We start from the raw sequence: 18,749 nt of genomic DNA on the forward strand, positions 1-18,749 counted from the left end.
GAGAAAAACTCTCCTAGGGTTTTTTGGTTTCTAGATACTAATTTGTTTGTTTGTTTCTTCTTGTATAGAAGTTGGGATACATTGTCAGTTTCTTTATGGAAGAAACTGACAATACAATGCTTTATATATAAGATATTTTAGTCCCTTTTGATGCACGATTTATTCTCATTAATTAGTCACATCACTAAGAGAATGCTGAAGGTGAAATCAGGAGAAGACTAAGATGGAAAAATCAAGTGCGTCAAGTAAGTCTGTTATGTTTATATTCTGGTATTCATGTATTCTGCCAATACATAATTGATATAATGTCTTCAATCCCAAGCCTAAATACAAAATCTGATGATGCACGGTAATTTCATCTATATTGCTTTACATATCATATATATTATACAATATGCATACATAAGATATACATGATGTTTCAATCCTAAATGCTAATTACAATCACTGCTGCACTCCTACATATATTTACATAGAAATCTTTGTTTACATGTGTTCATGCTAAGATATATTTATAGCACTAGAACAAAGTTATTTCTACCAAAGCACTTTTTTGGGGGTGGTGGGGGGGGCCCGGCCGGGGGAGGGGGGAGGAAGCTACAATCATCAATTTTTCAACTTGTTAATGTGATTGGTAATGGAGAGAACTTTATCGGGTATTCAACACCTGAAAACAGACTTGTGAGAAGTTGGAATTCCAGAACTGCAATGAACAGCTCATACTCTACTTCGAATGTACTAGTCTTGGGTTTATTATATGGCCTTGAGACTTCAGCTCTGCTCCAAAACAGATTCCTACAAGTGGGACGAAGTTGAAGATTTTAGTACTAGTTAAGAGTGAGTTAAAGGAATTTGTGAATGTGATGTATGATTCTAACATTGAGTAGCTAATAACGATAAAAGATGAGTTTTACAAAATAGAGTTCGCTCTGGTGTATTGGTTTTGCAATTCGGGTCATTTGGATAAGGCAAAAGGGTTACTATATGATGTAATTAAGCGTTGTTTTGACTCCACCATGATTACTGACAATGGCTTCTTGAATGGTAATATTGGTAAAGAGAATTAGTCTGCTGGAGACAAATATGAAAAAATGCTAGTTAATTCTGAAATGGTGCTGAAGAAAATATAGGGGAAATAGAAATCCAAAGTTCATGCAAAACTTCCAAGTGATGGGAATGCAAAGGAGCTAGATTCTACTATTAGGAAAGAACTTAAGCTTGACAATGAGATGGTGATATGTTTTGCTGACGCACAATCTCAAGCAACGAGAGTGCAATGGTTCATTCTCTGATTACAGCTCAGTTATTGTGAGATAAAGGAGACTAACTCTTTTGCAACTTGCAAGAAAGCATTCGTTGTACTTAGTGAACTGACTCAAACCTCATTGTCTGAAGTATTCACTACGTTGAATATAAATCCTCAAGATGTTAGAAGAGCTTTTGAGAGTTTCTTGTTTGGTATGATTAAGTTCTATAGGCATAGTCTCTGGTACTGTAAAGTTGGAGAAGAAAATTGTACTTACATGAGCATTTGCCTAAGCATAATTAGCTACAATGAGTCACGCTCATACTACCGCCAGCGGTGCCGACAACTATCGAGGGTGTGACATACGGAAACACAGCCAAGCAGGCTTTCTCCTGAGCCCCGGCACATCCCAAGATCACCGCTGACGCGCCACCACACGCCGCGCCAAGATCACCTCGCTGAAGCATTAGAAGCTGGGAACTGAGGCATATCAGTCTCACATCGAAAACAAGGAAGAGATCAGTCCCTTCCCCACCTATAAAAGGTCCACTCCTCTCTCCTCATTAATTACGCATTTACTACTTACCTAGCGTTATTCTGTCAACATAAATACATTGACTAACTTAGGCATTGGAGAAGAGAAGACCGCTAACCGCGGTCTCCCTCTAGGCCCTGTGTATTTTATTTGACAGATAGCGGGAGCATCAGGAATATCTCAAGTAGCAGTTCGCCCCTCGAACCCGCGTTGATCAAGGTTCAGCTACTGATGAATCTTAGACATTAACGAAAATTGGCCTACTGATGATAGGATTGAGAAAATGAACAGGGATGTTGATAATTTGTTTGGCAATAGGTCAACTAGAGAAATTAAGCTTGATAGTTTCTTAGCTTCTACTGGATTGGCATATAATACTGATTCAATTGATATGGAACCACTTGGTACTTTTGCATGAAATGTTTAAGAAGGGGGTTAAATAAGAAACATATTACTACTTCATTGTCATTGATGGAAATATTACCTTCCAAGGTGTTTGGAATGGAAACTGATGAGAAAAATCAAGCACCTATAAGTCAATAACTCATTTGTTGCTTATTACTCGATCTGTGATTGCAAAAAGAAAGTTCTTACGATTGCTGGCAAGGAAAAACTCAAAGAAATTGTAGCAATATTCAACTGGTTCTTGTGTGCTATTTGAGAATTTGGCACTTTGGCTACTCTAAATGCATGGTTGAATGGTAATTTTCGGTGTTCACCTCTTGAGAACAAATTGGAGAAAATGAGTTTGCTTCTTGTTACTATGAAGGGGAGCCAGTCAAGAAATGCTGGGAACTTATCCTCACCAATATTTGGTCAACCTCTATCGAAAAAAAAAAAAAAAAAAACTTGGTCAACCATAACGAATACTTGACCTCAAAATACAACGATAACACGGAGATCAATGTTGCTTAGCCACATGTACTATACAAATAGTCAACGATCAATACTGTAGTAAATGTGATTTTTAGATGGATTTTTGTATCTAGTTATGTTGTGTTTTTTTTTTTTTTTGAAACGTGTATCTAGTTATGTTAGATTAGTCTTCTTTAGGTGTTGGTACTCTTAGTTATGGATTTGGAAACCCTAAGGATTATGGTGTTCCTAGTATTCTTGGTATTTTGGAGTTAGGAAACCCTATACTCAGTTGATAATAACCACAGGCATATAGTGTGCCAATTTGATGAGCAAATCGATCGTTTGGAAATTATGCTCGATCAATACTCAATTTCTTGACCTTGCCATGGGAAACTGTTTCACTCATAAAGGAAAAGCTTCAGATCGGTGGATCCGGGAGGAGGAGGAAGAAAACAAACACCATGAGCAGCGAAACAGAATCAGCGATCCCTCAGATCAGTGCACTGATGCTCCGGCTGACAGAGTCAAAGGTGATCTTTCAGATCGGTGGAGTGAGGAGGAAGAAAACAAGCATGAGAAGAGAAACAGTACTGGTTCATCTGACAGAATCAGTGATCTCCCAGATGATATGTTGCATCTCATATTCTCATTCTTGCCTTTCAAATACGTTGGGCAAACTAGTGTCTTATCTCGAAGATGGAGTCATGTATGGTCTTCCTATCCCATCTTTGACTTCTACGAAATTTTTACTGGTAATGAAGCTGAACATCACCAGATAAGAGCAAGCATCATCAACACAGTATTGGCTCGCGATCGCCACAACGAAAACTATACCATGATGTACCCATGCCAAAAAATTCCCTTGCCAAGAGGCAGACTAGGTCAATTTTGTATAGTTGGGGAGAATCCAAACAATTCTTGTTTGGCTAGGGTCGAGGAACTTGTACTCGATATCTCGTTGAGTAGTGCAAATACATCTAATTTGCCTCAATGTCAACTTAAGTGCCACTCATTAAGGAGTAGTAGCTGTGGGAGTTCAAAGGCATGGCTAGGGTTTCCCTCTACTTATGTTGTCTGGTCTTATCTCCTTTCACTCCAAGATTTGTTTCTAGCTCATGTGGATTTCTCAGATAGTGCTTTGGGTGTGGATTTATTTTCTGGTTCTTCATTCCCTTTTCTCAAAAAATTGAATATAGAGTGGTGTAGAGGAATGACTGCTCTCAAAATTTGCTGTCCGAACCTAAAAGATGTATGCATTTTAGGAATGGATCTATATAGCAAGGACATCTCTGGAATGAGACTGGAGGAGTTGTTTTGTGGTGAAAATTGCATCGATGGTTGGGTCAACATTTTTGCCCCGAATCTACAATACTTGTACTGGGGCAATCCAATTACTGAGAAGTGTTCCATCCAGAGCTTTCCTACGCCCAAAAGATCTTGCATTGGTTGTTCGTTTCTGTTCGGCATAACAAAAACAAATATTTTTCATAACAGTGCTATCAATCTTCTTTCCCATTCATCCCAAGCTGAAATCCTTGAGATACTCGATGACTACCTCGAGATTCTATCAGACATTTATATTGAATTTGGTGGTGTACCTTTCTCATTTGGCAAACTTGAAACCTTGAAAATTGGGTACACAATGAAGCAGAGATATATCCCGGGTATAGCATGCCTGTTGAAGAGCTCTCCCGTAGTCCACACCCTCGACATTGACTTTCTCTCTTTCGAAGAAAATGATAAGTGGAATAACATTATGTTGGATAATGCCAATTGCACTCAAGAGCAATACTGGGAAACTCAGGCTCAACATTTGATCCCCTTTCTTAGTCACCTAAAGGTGGTCGACATCGGCCTTGGTAACTTGATCTCTGAGAATGCAATCACTTTTGCGAAGTTTTTGCTTAAATATGGAAGAGGCCTGCAAAAAATGACTCTTAGTTTTTGGAGGAGCGGAAGTTCTCTTCCTCCGAATTCGCTAAATGATACCATTGATTTATTAAAGGGTTTCCCCCGGGCATCTGCAGATCTTGAGTTCTCAAGATACTGCTATTGAAGATATTAGATGGTTTGACTCACCTTGATCTGAAAGGAGAGTATTCTTATTTGTTTAGATAATATTTGAATTCCGTTTAATATTAATTGGACGGTAGGAGAGTTTATGATTCAAATATGTTAAAACTTAACTCAATTCTGGCATGGATTTTGTTACAAATGTTGTCAGTTTATTTGTTGTACTTTAATTATGATTAATCTTCCAACAATAATATGTACTTCACCTAGCTGATCATCGGATTTGACTCTCTAGATTTTCCTTCTTCAACTTGAGGGATCATGTTAGTGCTGTTTGCCATCTGCTATAATGCAGATTCTCGTATTTGAATTTCATGAAAACAGAAATATATATATATATCTCTTAAAAAGCACAAGAACTAAGAACAATACGTGTGGAACAATGTATATATTTGGTCAACCATATTGTAATACCTGACCTCATCAAAACATCTATATTTCTCTTTAAGTGATTGTGAACAGAGCTTATGTTAAACTGATATTTGTGTTTGTTTGTACTCTCCTTACTCTCGTTTGAAGGAGATAATATTTCTGCTTCCAATTCTCGAAGTCAGATATGCCTGCCTACTCCATTTTGGTTAACAGTGATAAAATCAAACAACCACAACCAATGTATCCAAGGAGAAAAAGTTTAAAGAGGAACGGGAGCATGAATGGAGGAAGCTTCTGCATGGAACTAAGACTAATAAAAGATTTACAGTAGAAAAAAAATGAGCTTCAATTATAATCAAATACGTAAAGAAAACTTGAGACACCGAAATAAAACTTGATCATACCAATTACCAAGAGTCCCCAGTAGTGCACACTGCACAGATGCTCAATATCCTCAACTTAATTGTGACGTTGTTGTAGAATTGTTTTCTTGAGACCACCTTGGCAAGGAGGTTTGCCAATTACTTTATATATTAAAGGGTTTTTTACTTCAATAGTGTGCGAACACTTCGAGGACTTTTAAAATGATACCTGAACTTTCAAAGTTATCAATCTGATACCTGGACTTTTTTTTTTTTTTTTTATCAACGTCGTACCTCCGCCCATATTCAGTCACAGTGCCGTTAATCCGAGCACGTGTGACGCATGTGAGGCATCAAATGATGATAAAAAGACTGATTTACCTAAATTTAGGGGTATATTCGACATTTTACCTATTTTTAATTTTTTAAAAAAAAATACCTATTTATCTTTTTTTTTTTTATAATAATTTTTTTCTACCATCTCCACCTCTCGTCTTCTTCCTCTACTCTCTCCATCACTTGTCTTCTGCAAATGCAATCTCTCTCACTCTAGACTCTACCCCCTACCTCCATTAGCGTGCTTGATCATTTCTCTCATACACCACCTCGAAATCATCCATGCTCAGCCAATATAAATCACACACAAAAATAAAAATCAGATTCAATATTTCTGTATAAAAAATGAACGAACCTAACAGAAACCACCGTACGGATCCAAGTGGGAGCTTTGGTGACGGTACTGCAACGTGTACTGACGTTTCGCGGCGGCGAGGTGGGTCCAGAACAAGGTTTATTTGAGCTTCAATTCTTTGAGACCCAGCAGAGACCCAAAATCCCTGATTTTTGATTTTCGATCTTTGAATTCTGATGAGTCTCCGGCTTTGAGCTTCTCCAGAAATCGGAATTCGATCGCTGCTATTTGAGATCGTCGTGAGGAAAAAGAAAGGAGCCTGAGTTGGTTGTTTCAGGAGTTTGAAGATCGTCGTCAGGCCAGAACATGCCCGACGCTCCGATATCGTTTCAAAGGTCGTCTTCGAGTCGGTGGGGAGGTTGTTTCAAGAGTTCGATACCAAAAGGATGAGCAAACTCGCTGGAGATATTATCCAATCATAGGATTCAAGTTGATTTCGGGGATATGGTGGTGTAGTCAGAGGAGGAGTAGTCGTCTAGGGATTGGGTGGTGGTGGAGGAGGAGACTCGAGGCTAGTCGAGGAGGAGTCCTCTGCATTCATTTTTTTTTTGTCCACAAAACTGAGAAGATTTCAAATTTTTTTATTTTATTTTTTAATAATAAGTTAGAGTCAAATGACAATTGTATCCTTCAAAATCCAGTCACGTGGAAGTCACGTGCTTATATTTAACGGCATCGTGACAGAATATGGACGGAGGTACGACGTTGATAAGAAAAAATGAGTCCAGGTATCACATTGATAATTTTGAAAGTTCAGGTATCATTTTAAAAGTCTTCGAAGTGTTCAGACACTGTTGAAGTCAAAAAACGTATATTAAACGCAGAGATAGTAAGCCATCTTGATGCATGTAGGACGAGAATGGGCCTGGTTTAGCCCTGACGCAGTAGGAAGTAACCTGGGCTTACAAGCAATAAACCCTAAAAAGATAAATCTGGAGTCCACCAGAGAATTTGAGAAAAATCTCTCATTTTATTAAATTTGATATGATAAACTGATTCTAGTACAAAGCATAATGGTGCTAATATAGGCATCCAAAACCCTTAATTATAGTCTAACAAGAAATCCTAAAGAATCCAAATTAAAAAGGAAACTAAAAACCTAAAATAAAAAGAATCCTAAAACAAATGTAAGACAAGCCTAAAAATATTAAATCCCGAATCGGATCATTAAAACAACATATTTTGGCCTAAATCTGCTAGGGCTCATTAAGGTGAGTCTTGAAGATCTCGTCGTTCCCATTTTGAAAAGGTATCATGCGTCTCAAACGGATATTCTGGCCAAAAGTTAATCTCAATCTGCTTCGCAATTAAGACCTGACTTTTTGCACGAGTAACCCGAAAAGTCCAAAACCAAATTTTCTTGGATATTGCAGCGGCTAGTAACCTCATTATGCGTGAATTACCTATTTTCCAATCACTCTTCTTGATTCCACGCCGCTTCTTTATTTTTCCAGTTTTCCAGCTAAACCAGACCCATTCTCGTCCTACATCACATCTGTAGTCTAGGAGATTGTATGATGTATTTCTAAAAAGGACTAAGCTATTGTCCTTCGCTTATTTCTTTATCATGTATCTATTTCCCTTGATACTCTGTCTCAAGAACAAATTGGGCAGATGATGGTTGCATATATGCATGCTTGATGTGCTTGTATTGAAGTGCCTACCTTTTAGAATGAGATAAATTCATTTAGCTGGCAAAATCAATCATTTTTTGTAATAAGACGATGTGAATTACTCATATATGGTTTTCAATTTCCCACTTCATTTTCCACCTCCGGCAATTTGTTGGACTTGCTAAAACATTTATTGTCGATATGTAGTTTTGAAACCAAATGTGTATCAGAATGAAAAAGGCTCTTTCTTTGAGCAAAACAGAAGGATTTTATCCAAACTGAAAAAAGAAAAGAAAATACAAATTAAAATCAGCGTACTCAATCAGGCAACATAATCCCCCTACTTACACTGACTGATTAACACAAGTGTTCTTTGATAAAAAGAAAAAATAAAAAATTAGAATAAAATACAGTTAAGGATTTGCTCTCCATTAACAGCATTATACAGTTGTCCCTTCGGGGACATCCGATAAAACAACATTATACAGTTGAGCCTTTCTAAATGTACCCAGCAAATTTCTATGTAAACCCAGCAAGTTTTTTATACCTAACAAAATGATAGAATTTCTAATTACACTTTGCAATTTTTCCAATACTACCCTTATTATTAATTAAACCCAGCAAAACTCACACCGAATATTCTAATTATTTTAAGTGTTTATTGACCGATCGAAGTGCAATAAACTGCAACAAATTTTTTTTATTCCGGTTCTATGATAAACAAAATGAACAAACCTTATTTGACGCCTCCAAAATCATAATTGCAGTCACAACTTTGTCGATATCATGTGTATTAAACCCTTGAAGCAATTATAAAGGAAAGTGAAATTTCGGTTTAAGGTTTTGCTGAAACAAACAACATAACAACGTGAACACAGTGAACTACTGGGTACAAATACAAAAAAGAGTTTCAGACTTTATGGTTTATTTTGTTATTATCTTTATTTACCGACCGTGACCATTACTGTCATTTCATACGAGGATATAACTGTCTTTTCATGCAAAAATTGATATGAGCTGGGTCTACATAGATTTTTGCTGGGTACATTTAGAAAGACCCTTTCCAATAGCCTTTGTTAGGGGTTTGATAGCTCATCCCCTTCTCCATAAACATCGGCTGGCATTGTGTTTCGGCACCCGGGAAAAATGTGATTCATCTTCAGCCACTGGACAATGCAATCTACAAGATAGTCGTGTGTGCAAGGCAAACTAGTAATCAGTTCATTAACACATTCTGCTATCAAGTCCCATGATACAAATAGCAGATAATCGGTTTTGTCCGATAACATCTTCTTCCAAACTATCAAGTCTAACTTTCTTCAAACCGTTAATTGATGTTCTAGTTGCAGGAATAAGATTATGTTAGCATTTTCTCATGAATTCATTTTCACTAGGTGGAAGATAATCTCCATTTGTTTAGATGGATTCACTTGTAGGAGGGGGAGGAAGTATATTGATGGGTTCACTCCCGATCAATGACATCCTGATAGTCAACTTCCCAATGAGCACACTATGTCCAATATAGCCACAGTAATAGGCAACTTAGGGACGTACAACCGCTTCAGCAACCTGAGTTATTTCCTGAATAATAGTTGGCCGTTCTTCTTGTGGGACACCTAGTTCCAGAAGCTCCCAAGTCATCAATGTTCCTGTTAATTCATCAGAACGGAACAAAATATTTCTTCGAGCTACTTGAACTGGTGGATCAGAGGTAAAATTTTCCGTATCATCATAAAAGCGATATTGCTTGAAGAGAAGTAGTATGACCGGAAGCCTGCCCTCCATTCTTGGTACCTATAGGCGATCGAACCCCAACTCCGTTTGCACTAATTTTCTCAGAAATATATGCCTCTCTGCGGACATCCTTGAAGAGAACTGGTATTTAAAGGAAATAGGAGAGTTTTTATCAGTAACTTGTAGTAGTCGACCTTTTAACAAATCTTCAGGGTGTAGGAGTATCATGAAGAACTGATATTATCACCACTATATATCTACACACACCTCAATGAGTAAGAAACTCTTCTATACTAAAAAAGCCGTATTGAAATTTTAAAACCACAAGGATGAGGAAAAGGCGTGAAATTTGCTAATCCCCTAAGAGCATCAGCAGTGAGGACTCACTTTTTAGACTCAAATTTGGGTAAATTGGCTGGAATAGTGACTTGTGTCAATCTAAATATTGTACAAAGAGACTTACTTTTATAAGGTGCTGCAATGGTGCAAGACTTATTTTTAGACTTATATTTTAAACTCATCTTTTTGACCGTTTAATTCTACTAAGTAATGAATTTTGGCCATACAATTCAAAACAAAATATAAATTGGTATGGGGTTCACTATGTTTTTTTTTTTTTTTTTTTTTGAGTCCAAACTTATTTAGGTTCTTCCTTGGACCAAATCTGATCCAACAAATGGGTCTCAGGCAGATTTGAGTTCGTTTTTTTCCGACCCACTGCAACCTAATTCCTTTGGTTTTAGACTCAAATTTTAGTTTTGGACCCAAATTTGGGTCCCCACTACTGATGCTCTTAGGGTTTAGGACGTATATTCCTGTGTAACATCTTTTTACGTGGTTATTTGCTTTATCCCTGCAAATTGCACTTGGAAACTATTTCTTAGGATCATTCTATATATTATGGGCCTATAATTTTATATTTTGTGGACTATCATTATTGTATATGGGTCTATTTGGGTTATTGAGAGACTTCTAGATACTTTTTCAACTTAAATAGCCGATAGGCACTTGTAATAGGTCATTGAATAATATTGAATCAATACTTTACTTAGTTTTCTTTGTGTTGTTCCTTTCTTTAATTTTGCAACCATGTCATTTCATAGCTTGGATCCTGAGGATCCTAACACTTGGTATCAGATCCCTCGATCCAATACTGGTGAGGTGTGGTTTTCTCCAGATGATCGATCCCTCCCTCCCACCACCATGGAAGGGGTGATTGATAGTACTATAGGGCACTTATACTACTGGAATCCTAAGACGAATATCACCTAGTAAGAAAAACCAGCTTTTTGGGTTCTATTTTCACTTATCTATCTGAACCTCTATCACAGACATCAAGGACCAACTACGACAGTTATCAATGACTACACATTCCCACCTCAATTCCCTTTCCCCAACCAAACTCATATGTTCACCAACCAACTCATATACCCATACTTTCAATCCATGGTTAACCAGAGTTTTCTTCCTTTGAACCACAATATGACATGAATCCTTCAATTCCAATCTTTCAGTCACCCTCAGTTCCCACTTTTGTGCCCCAACTCCAATTGACAGATCTCAAACCACCATCGTCTTTTTGTTCAATGGGCCCTCATTGATGAGCTCGAGAAGCATCGCCAGCCACTCGCTGGCGGATCTGCTGCATCTGACCACCACCAAATGAAGCAAGATGTTACAGTTGAGGGAAAGGATGACTTGATGAGAAATGACAAAGAAGATGAAATCGCACAAGTAGATGAGGAAAAGAGAGAAAGAGAGGTTGAAGAGATGAGTGTCCATGTTTCAAGTTCTAACATGGAGCATGAGGCTACAGGGTCTGTTAGAGAAATACTGCTAGACATCCCAGCTGGAAGTGAAAATTGCCGGTATCAATGAGCCTGCTCATGATGGAGACCTGAATGCAAGCACTAGTTCTCAGATGGTTACTTGTGGTAGGCTAGAAAATCAGACAGGAAGTTAATGTGGGAAGACAGACTAGTGAAGATGTGTGGATGACTGAATATGTTCCCGCATCAGAGGTTTCTGTGAATACTGAAAATTGGCATAATTTGATTGAGATGGCTATTGATTTGGAGGTGATTCAAGCGTCGGAAAGTGGTCCTCCACTAGTGGAAGCCCTATCAAGGAGTAATTTCAAAGGGCTTTTAGGGGGTTTTAGCCTCCTAAATGGGGAGCTACAATCATCAACTTTCAGATTGTTCATGTGATTGGTAATAGGGAGAAGATGATTGAGTATTCGACACCTGAAAGCAGACTTGTGCTTATAAAACCGCAATGAAAAGCTCATACTCTACTTCTGTTGGAGCATGTGGGAGTCTCTCCCACATCTAAGAAATGATTTAAGCAACATGTCTTATAAGTGTTCCCTTGGAACACATGATAAATGGACAAAGAGAGAGGCAAGGCTCTATTGTAAATATATATATTTCAAAGACGAACCTTGGGCCTTGAGGTCTGGTGACTTAAATCGAAATTTCTTTTTGCATTCTGTTTGATTATGTTTGGATCGACTAGTTCGGATAATTATCATTATCAGTTTCTACAACAGTTACAATTGTTGATTCAAGTTTTGAATTTGAATGAACATATGCAACTGCTCATTCCTTGTCTTTATATAGAACACGAGAACAAACTGTTAGAGAAAATCACTCTCCTACATTGATTTCCTCTCCACAATCAAAACTGATTGTGTAATTGTAGATTAGTTTCGAATATTTATATTTATAGCATTGAATTCTTTCGGTAACGTACGTCTTGTAACAGTAGAGTAGATCTTAGCTATATAATTGTACAATTGTCAACATACAGATCAATGAAAATCATATTGAACATGGTATCAGCCTAGGATCCTTACCTGTTCCTTCTCCTTCTTCCTTTTCCAATATTCCTGCCTCTTTCTTTTCCAAAATTCCATTGCTGCCACAACTCCCACCATTGCTAGATCAACATAATGTCAGTAGTTTAGGTGTCATCCTCTCTCTCAACAGCATCATTCCTTTTCCCCTAAACTCTAAATCCCGCAACCACCGCAATCTATCACAATTTGTTGTAATCCGTCGTACAATCTCCGTACGCGATGCAGCACCACCACAACGTGCCTAGGTTGTTCTCTTCTCCTACCTAGTCTTCCTCTTCTTCTCCATGCTCACACAGGTTTTCCGGCCCAAGTACTACTCCCCTTTTTGCTAGAGTTCACCATGCTGCTGATCCAAATTAGTGCCCGGACACTGGTGCAACCCATCACATGACAGCTATGCCTGTCAACAATCCACAATCTTATGGTGGGCCTCATAATGTATATATGGGTAATGGGGACTCAATGCCTGTTTCCCATACTGGTAACCTCCCCTTGTCATTAGATTCTTCCAAATTTTTTTTACAAAATGTCTTTCGCATTCCTTCAATTTGTAAAAATCTTCTCTCTGTTGCTCGTTTCTTGTTTTCTTCCTATTTGCTCCAGAATTCTATCAAATCTATTGTTTACGTACTGGTCGTTTGTTATTTCAGGGCCCATGCAAAGATGGTCTCTGTCCGCTTAGCTTGTCTTCTGAGTCCACAGTCCCCCATGCACTCTCCTATGTTCACTCGTCTCTTTGGCACAATCGCTTAGGTCATCCCTCCTCTTCCTTTTTAGCTTGTTTAGGATCTACTCTTGGCTCCACGTACACTTTCTTTTAATTCCTTTTGTAATAATCGTGCACTTAGCAAGTCCCATCAATTACCTTTTCCTTCTAAAAATATTTCCGCCTTTTCTCTATTTTCTATAATTCATAGTGATGTATGGATGTCTCTTACCTTGTCCGTAACTGGCTTCAAATATTATGTTCTTTTCACATATGAATACTCTCGTTATACATGGCTTTATCCTATGCGTGGAAATGAATCATAATATTTAGATGTATATGAGATGGACAGTTATCCAATTTTTTTTTTTTTGTTCTCTATATTTTTTTTTTCTTTTTTTTTAAATAGAAATGGAAATTTTTTTTATAATAAATCAACTATGATTGAAACCAAAAAAGCTTTGTTTAGATATGGAACCCATCCAAGTTTTTCATTTTAGTATATAAAGTCTGACCATGTGTTCTATGTGGTGTCTCGAATTAAAACCAAGAGAGAAGAAACAAAGACAAAAATGAGGTTGGTTTTGTTCTTGCTTTGTCTTTATTAGTTTTTTGTTTTCTAGATTTCCGTGGTTTTGGTTTGATTTCTTATGGTATTTCTTAATTTAATGAGATTACTTCATACCACAACTAATGGCCAAAAGAGAGTAGTTTGTGATGTTCTCATGTAGCAGGAACTTGAATAACCTTGGCACTTCATTTTGTCAGTTTCCGGTTGTAGAGGAAGAGGGCATATCGAATCGATCATAACCACTACCTACATTCCAGAAAATTGTGCATTGAATTGCAAGGGATATGGACTTCGTGACAACGTTGCCCAACTCTCGGTTTTTGAGGTAGAGCTATTGTAAATCAACCATTATTTGTTAGTTAGTATCCAATAGATGATGGTTTTTGAGTTTATCTTTGCATATTTCTTTGCTGAATAGAATATGGATCCAGAGGTAATGTCACTCCAATCTAATGATGCATCAACAACCCTGTAATTTCACTGGTCAGGAAGATCAGTGTCCGTGAGATTGTACCACCAATAATGGCTTACATATCTTTAATATATCTATTTAACAACTAAAATAATGCCTTCTCTTCTTCGTTTTGCACATGCTGATGTTGATGAGAATGGATTTCTGGATTATGGAGAGTTTGCATCGGTCACAATTCACTTGCAAAAAGTGGAGAATGATGAACATCTCATTAGATCATTTATATTCTTTAGCAAGGACTGGAGTGATATCGATAACAAAAAAAACCGCAGCCAAACGCGGGCCGCCTCACTAGTTCATATTCTAAGACTCTTCCAACATCCTAGCTCGTTCCTAACAGGCTGCTTGGCTGCAAAAGGGACCAGCAGGGGATTCTATCTATTCAGAGTACATTGCGAATGTAAGGATGGGTTGTGGAACCCAATTCTAGGGCACATCTTCGAGTTGAGCTGTTCGCCTTTTGGGAGACCAACTCCATCGAAGGGAAGCAAAAGAATGATGCAAGGCCGCAAATTCTATTGTAGAGGGGCCAGGAATAGATTTGATTGGCAGTCAGACTCCAGCACCACTACTATTATGCTGTTGAGCCAACTGTAACAGCAGAAATTGATCTGCTCCGCCCGAAACAACTTACAGAGAGATTCCACTCTAGAACATTGCTGGACTTGAGTTATTTCTCAGGTACATTATCTTCTAGCACTAGATTGAGTCTTGGAATGAGTTTGCTGGTCAACTTGCTTACAGCTCGATTTGCTTGAGAAATAACAAAATTAAATTAAATTGAACATTTCCCACGGTGCTCGAGCTATTAGAACAGAAGTCTTTGTAACACATTTATTGAACACATGAGTACAGGTGACCAAATTGTCTGGGTGGATCTTACATAAGTCATATGCCAATGACAGATATAACAAGCAATATGAATCATATGATCAGTAAAAAAAGTACCACAAACTCAAGTATAAGTTTCCTGGACATCTATATATATCCCCATAGAATTGAGCCTCCCCTTTCTTATAGACTTACCACAAAATGTTCCAATTATAACTGAAAGCATAGATTAAAAATGTTAAGCAATATAACTTATACAGACAAAGAGAAACAAATTGTAAGAGGAAGTAAATATCTCATGGGAATTCTGTTCAACGCCTAAGATCTTTCTTCTCACATACATAAGAAAACACACCACACTCAATTTGCAAGATATACCACACATGCACCATGTTCCACAACACTAACTACTTGATTATATTACCTAACCATTCCCTTCAGGAATCTTGATTATATAAATTGTGAATTTGTGATCATATGCATTGATGAACACAATATCATGAATATAAGGTTAAAATAATTTTGATGACAACAAATTGCAAAACAATTTCTGATTTAGAAACCATATCTGTCAGTCAACTGTAATCAGAAGTTTCAAAACAGTAATCACTGCACATGCCATTCCAAGTAACCTAGTACTGTGATAGACAGTTAAGGCTGAATTGCACAAAAAACCTAGATTTTCTAAAAGCCCTGCACAAAAGGCACATCATGTTCCTTAGAGTTCTATGAAGACTCAAATGGTACCTTCAGTTAGGCAACATACTTGAACATATTAGAGTCTTCCTGGTCCCTCTCCAGGTAATCACGGGTAATGAGATCTTCAATGCGCTTCTTAATTGTTTTGATGTCCGGCTTGAAAATGCTCTGCACCATCTCAACACATTCCATGACCAATTTTTGATGACCCAAAACTTTCCGACTCTTCATAATCCTCACAAGTGCAGCATCAATAGCATACTTCCGCTCTTTGTCAACATCTTCAGTCACCTTTTTCTTTTCATCAACCATTGGCGGGAGAGGAATCCTAATTTTCCTCATTTTGTCAGTGAACATAGAGTTGAACACAAAGTTGTCATCTGGCTTAACAGTCTTCGTATTTGGCTCCTTAATGAGGATCTTATACTTGGCACACGACAGTGAACTAAGCAATCTAACCAAGTCCTCATTGGTAAGCTTTAGCTGAGTCAATATTTCTGAAAAGCTTAATCTATCTGAATCATTGAATAGCAGCAGGAGAGCAGCTTGATAGGTTGATACAACCAATTCAATGGGTTTTGGTTCAAACTTGCCAACAAGGTTGCAAGTTCCCAATGAGTAAATCCATGCCAATTTTCTGCGTTTCGTTTGCGAATCATAGAATCCTTTGAACACTTCAACGCACTTGACCATCTCTTGGGGAAGGTTAAGATCAGATGATTTGTAACTTGGCCAGCAACCAGTTTTAAGAATAGTGACTGACAAGTCGATCCCAGGTTTAACATTTGGATTGGTTCCAAGATATTGTTCAAAATTGGTCTGAATATCCTTTGCCAGTGTCATATCTGTGACCTGCAAGAAAATTACAGTTGCAAATTTCAATTTGACATCTACTGAAGCTGGAACATGCAAACAAGCAACAACAGGTCAACTCACCATTCCCTGCATCTTTAAGGCAAACTGTCCACCACATTGCTGTTTCAGCTTGGTTAGAAAACTTTTCTCATGGTCTTCGTTGCAACTCCGATCAAATAGCAGCCGACGGGCAAGCTTTTTCCTACAGAATTCTGCATAAAGGTCTTTGTCACTATAATAAGCAAGCAGCACAACAACCTTCTCAAGAGTTTCCTCAATGATCTCATCACTCAACTTTTCACTAGTCCCCTTCTTGAGTAAATTATCACAGAATCCAGCAAGTAATTCGGCACTTGAACTCCCAGCAACAGATTTATTGCAAAACACCTCAAAAGCCTCTTTCAAAGCCTTGTGAAAGACAGAGTGGTTCAAAAAGCAACCAGTGACATAAGCCATATACTTATCATGGAGCTCCAAAATTTTCCTGATAAGGACCAGTCCCACTTCTGCCCCAGCTCCATTAGAACCCTGCTGGCTACTCGCAGCATCTTCGGCCTGCTGAACCAAGGCCTTACCTTCATCAGTAACGTGTTGTTTAAACACATTAGCAACAGGCTCCAAGCCTTTAGGTATCTTATGGTACAGCCTAAACATCCTAGACAAATCCTCCACCTTATCACCACGAATCAAAGCACGAAATCCAGAATGCTCTTTATCGAGCAGCTGGTGTGCATGAACCACCAACAGCTCATGCTGCACTTTCTCCACCAGCTTCTGCTCACTGCTCGAATGCAAGTACTGAGAAGCCCTCTCCTTCTCCCTCCTCAAGCATTCCTCTGCCTTCACCATGTAATCCGGGCAAGAATCCTCCAAAATCCAACTCACCGCTTTGCGCGAATAATGCTCACCACTATCCGCAAGCACCTCCACCTCAAAGTCCACTTCATAACCACCCATTTGCCCCATCCCAACTTCCACAAACACATCCACCACATTCTTCAACAAACCCCTATCAATCTGACCCCCTTCCCGCTCCTTATCAATAAAACCAATCACACAAGCCAGGACATTACTCTTTACCTTCTCATAAACACACTCCCGAAAAACAACAAGCCCGGCTTCCTTCAATCTAGGCAAACTTTTCTGCGAAACGAACCAGCGATCAAGATAACTAAAGAAATGAGAGAGCCACCTGACCATGACCTTGTGATTGGCCCATCTATTCACGAACTCCCGCAGCATAAACTCACCGTGCTTCTCGGCGATGGAGGGCAGCACCGTCGCTCTGATGTACTCGGTCAACGACTCGCCGTATTTCTCATACAACTGCTGAGAATAATTTGGGGAAATTTGACTGCACATGTTGTAGATGGTTGAGTAGAGAGCCATGTACTCCTCTGAACTGAAATGACCACCCGGAGTTCCCTCTAGAATCTTCTTCAGCTTCGTGATCCCCTTCTGCAAACTGCTCCATCCTTGATCGAATTGGATGACTTTGGCTCCCATTTTTTGGTCACTGAAATTCAATCAAACAAGAAATATACTCAACAATAAGCAAAACCCAGAAATCGAATCGCGGATAAGGAGTTGGGGAGTTACCAGAGCTAGCGAAAGAGCGAAACCCTAATCGTTACAGTTACAGAGGTGTGGAGTCGATGAACTCTAAACCCCTCTGTTCTCTTGGTTCGGGTATTGTGATCCTTTTCCTTTTATTTGTATCGAAATTAAGGGATTTATTGAATATCTAATGCCACGTGGCGCGTGTATGAGCAATTAGAGATTAGGCACGCGGCATTACGAAATATTTTTCAAGTTTTGGGGCGGATATTTCTGGTCCCGCCTCTTTTTCAAAATTCCCTCTTTACTTAGTAAAAACAGTAAATGTGTGTGTGTCTAACTATTTTCTGCTATCAACAGCTCTCACTTCACTCTACATTCAAAGTATTTGATAATGTTTTACAAAACAAGTTTACGTTTTTTCAAATATAAGTTATTTTAGATCTCCGAGAAAACAGGCGTGAGAGGTCTAGGGTTGGAAAGACAGAGGCTGGCGTTGAGGCCTGTCCGGCGGTGCTCCCGTGTTGATGGCGGCTTCCTGCCTCGTCGACGAGTGGTGGGTGTTGCTGGACGGGTTCCTGGGGCTCTAGGATTCTTCTTTTTCTCTGGGTTTAGGTGCTCTTGGCTGTGTATGCTTTTTCATCTATCTCAAGCAGCGGCGCAGACGTTGGTGAAGGGTGCTCGGCTATCGGCGACGGGAAGTGTTTAGTGACC

The 18,749-nt window shown here is 38.6% G+C and overlaps 2 protein-coding genes across 4 annotated transcripts; one reads left to right on the plus strand and one right to left on the minus strand.

Annotated features, from left to right (window-relative positions):
• The first annotated feature begins 3,024 nt into the window (after nucleotides 1-3,024).
• LOC133730822 (putative F-box/FBD/LRR-repeat protein At4g03220) lies at nucleotides 3,025-4,695 on the plus strand. The gene has a single exon (XM_062158338.1). It carries the CDS (start codon nucleotides 3,025-3,027, stop codon nucleotides 4,693-4,695), a length of 1,671 nt encoding a protein of 556 aa, XP_062014322.1.
• A 9,687-nt stretch (nucleotides 4,696-14,382) lies between these two features.
• LOC133734350 (cullin-1-like) lies at nucleotides 14,383-18,182 on the minus strand. Of its 3 annotated transcripts, none has more exons than XM_062161983.1 (4): nucleotides 18,078-18,182; nucleotides 16,560-17,994; nucleotides 15,672-16,475; nucleotides 14,383-14,846 (listed from the first exon to the last, which is right to left on the minus strand). In XM_062161983.1, the coding sequence occupies exons 2-3, from the start codon at nucleotides 17,982-17,984 to the stop codon at nucleotides 15,678-15,680; spliced, it is 2,223 nt and encodes a 740-aa protein (XP_062017967.1). In that variant the 5' UTR covers nucleotides 17,985-17,994; nucleotides 18,078-18,182; the 3' UTR covers nucleotides 14,383-14,846; nucleotides 15,672-15,677. The 3 variants fall into 3 exon arrangements, with proteins under 3 accessions (XP_062017967.1, XP_062017966.1, XP_062017965.1); XM_062161982.1 differs by lacking the exon at nucleotides 14,383-14,846 and adding an exon at nucleotides 14,914-15,140; XM_062161981.1 differs by lacking the exon at nucleotides 14,383-14,846 and having other exon boundaries at nucleotides 15,407-16,475.
• Nucleotides 18,183-18,749: the final 567 nt, after the last annotated feature.

Source organism: Rosa rugosa, chromosome 2 (genome assembly GCF_958449725.1).
Source record: "Rosa rugosa chromosome 2, drRosRugo1.1, whole genome shotgun sequence".
NCBI lineage: Eukaryota > Viridiplantae > Streptophyta > Magnoliopsida > Rosales > Rosaceae > Rosa > Rosa rugosa.

What these genes read in the sequence shown, in the direction of transcription:
- LOC133730822 (XM_062158338.1), top strand. Translation starts at nt 3,025, where the DNA reads ATGGGAAACTGTTTCACTCATAAAGGAAAAGCTTCAGATCGGTGGATC.
- LOC133734350 (XM_062161983.1), bottom strand. Translation starts at nt 17,984, where the DNA reads ATGGGAGCCAAAGTCATCCAATTCGATCAAGGATGGAGCAGTTTGCAG. An exon ending in CCTTAAAGATGCAGGGAATG is followed by an intron (nt 16,476 to 16,559) that starts GTGAGTTGACCT and finishes ATTTTCTTGCAG; the next exon opens with GTCACAGATATGACACTGGC.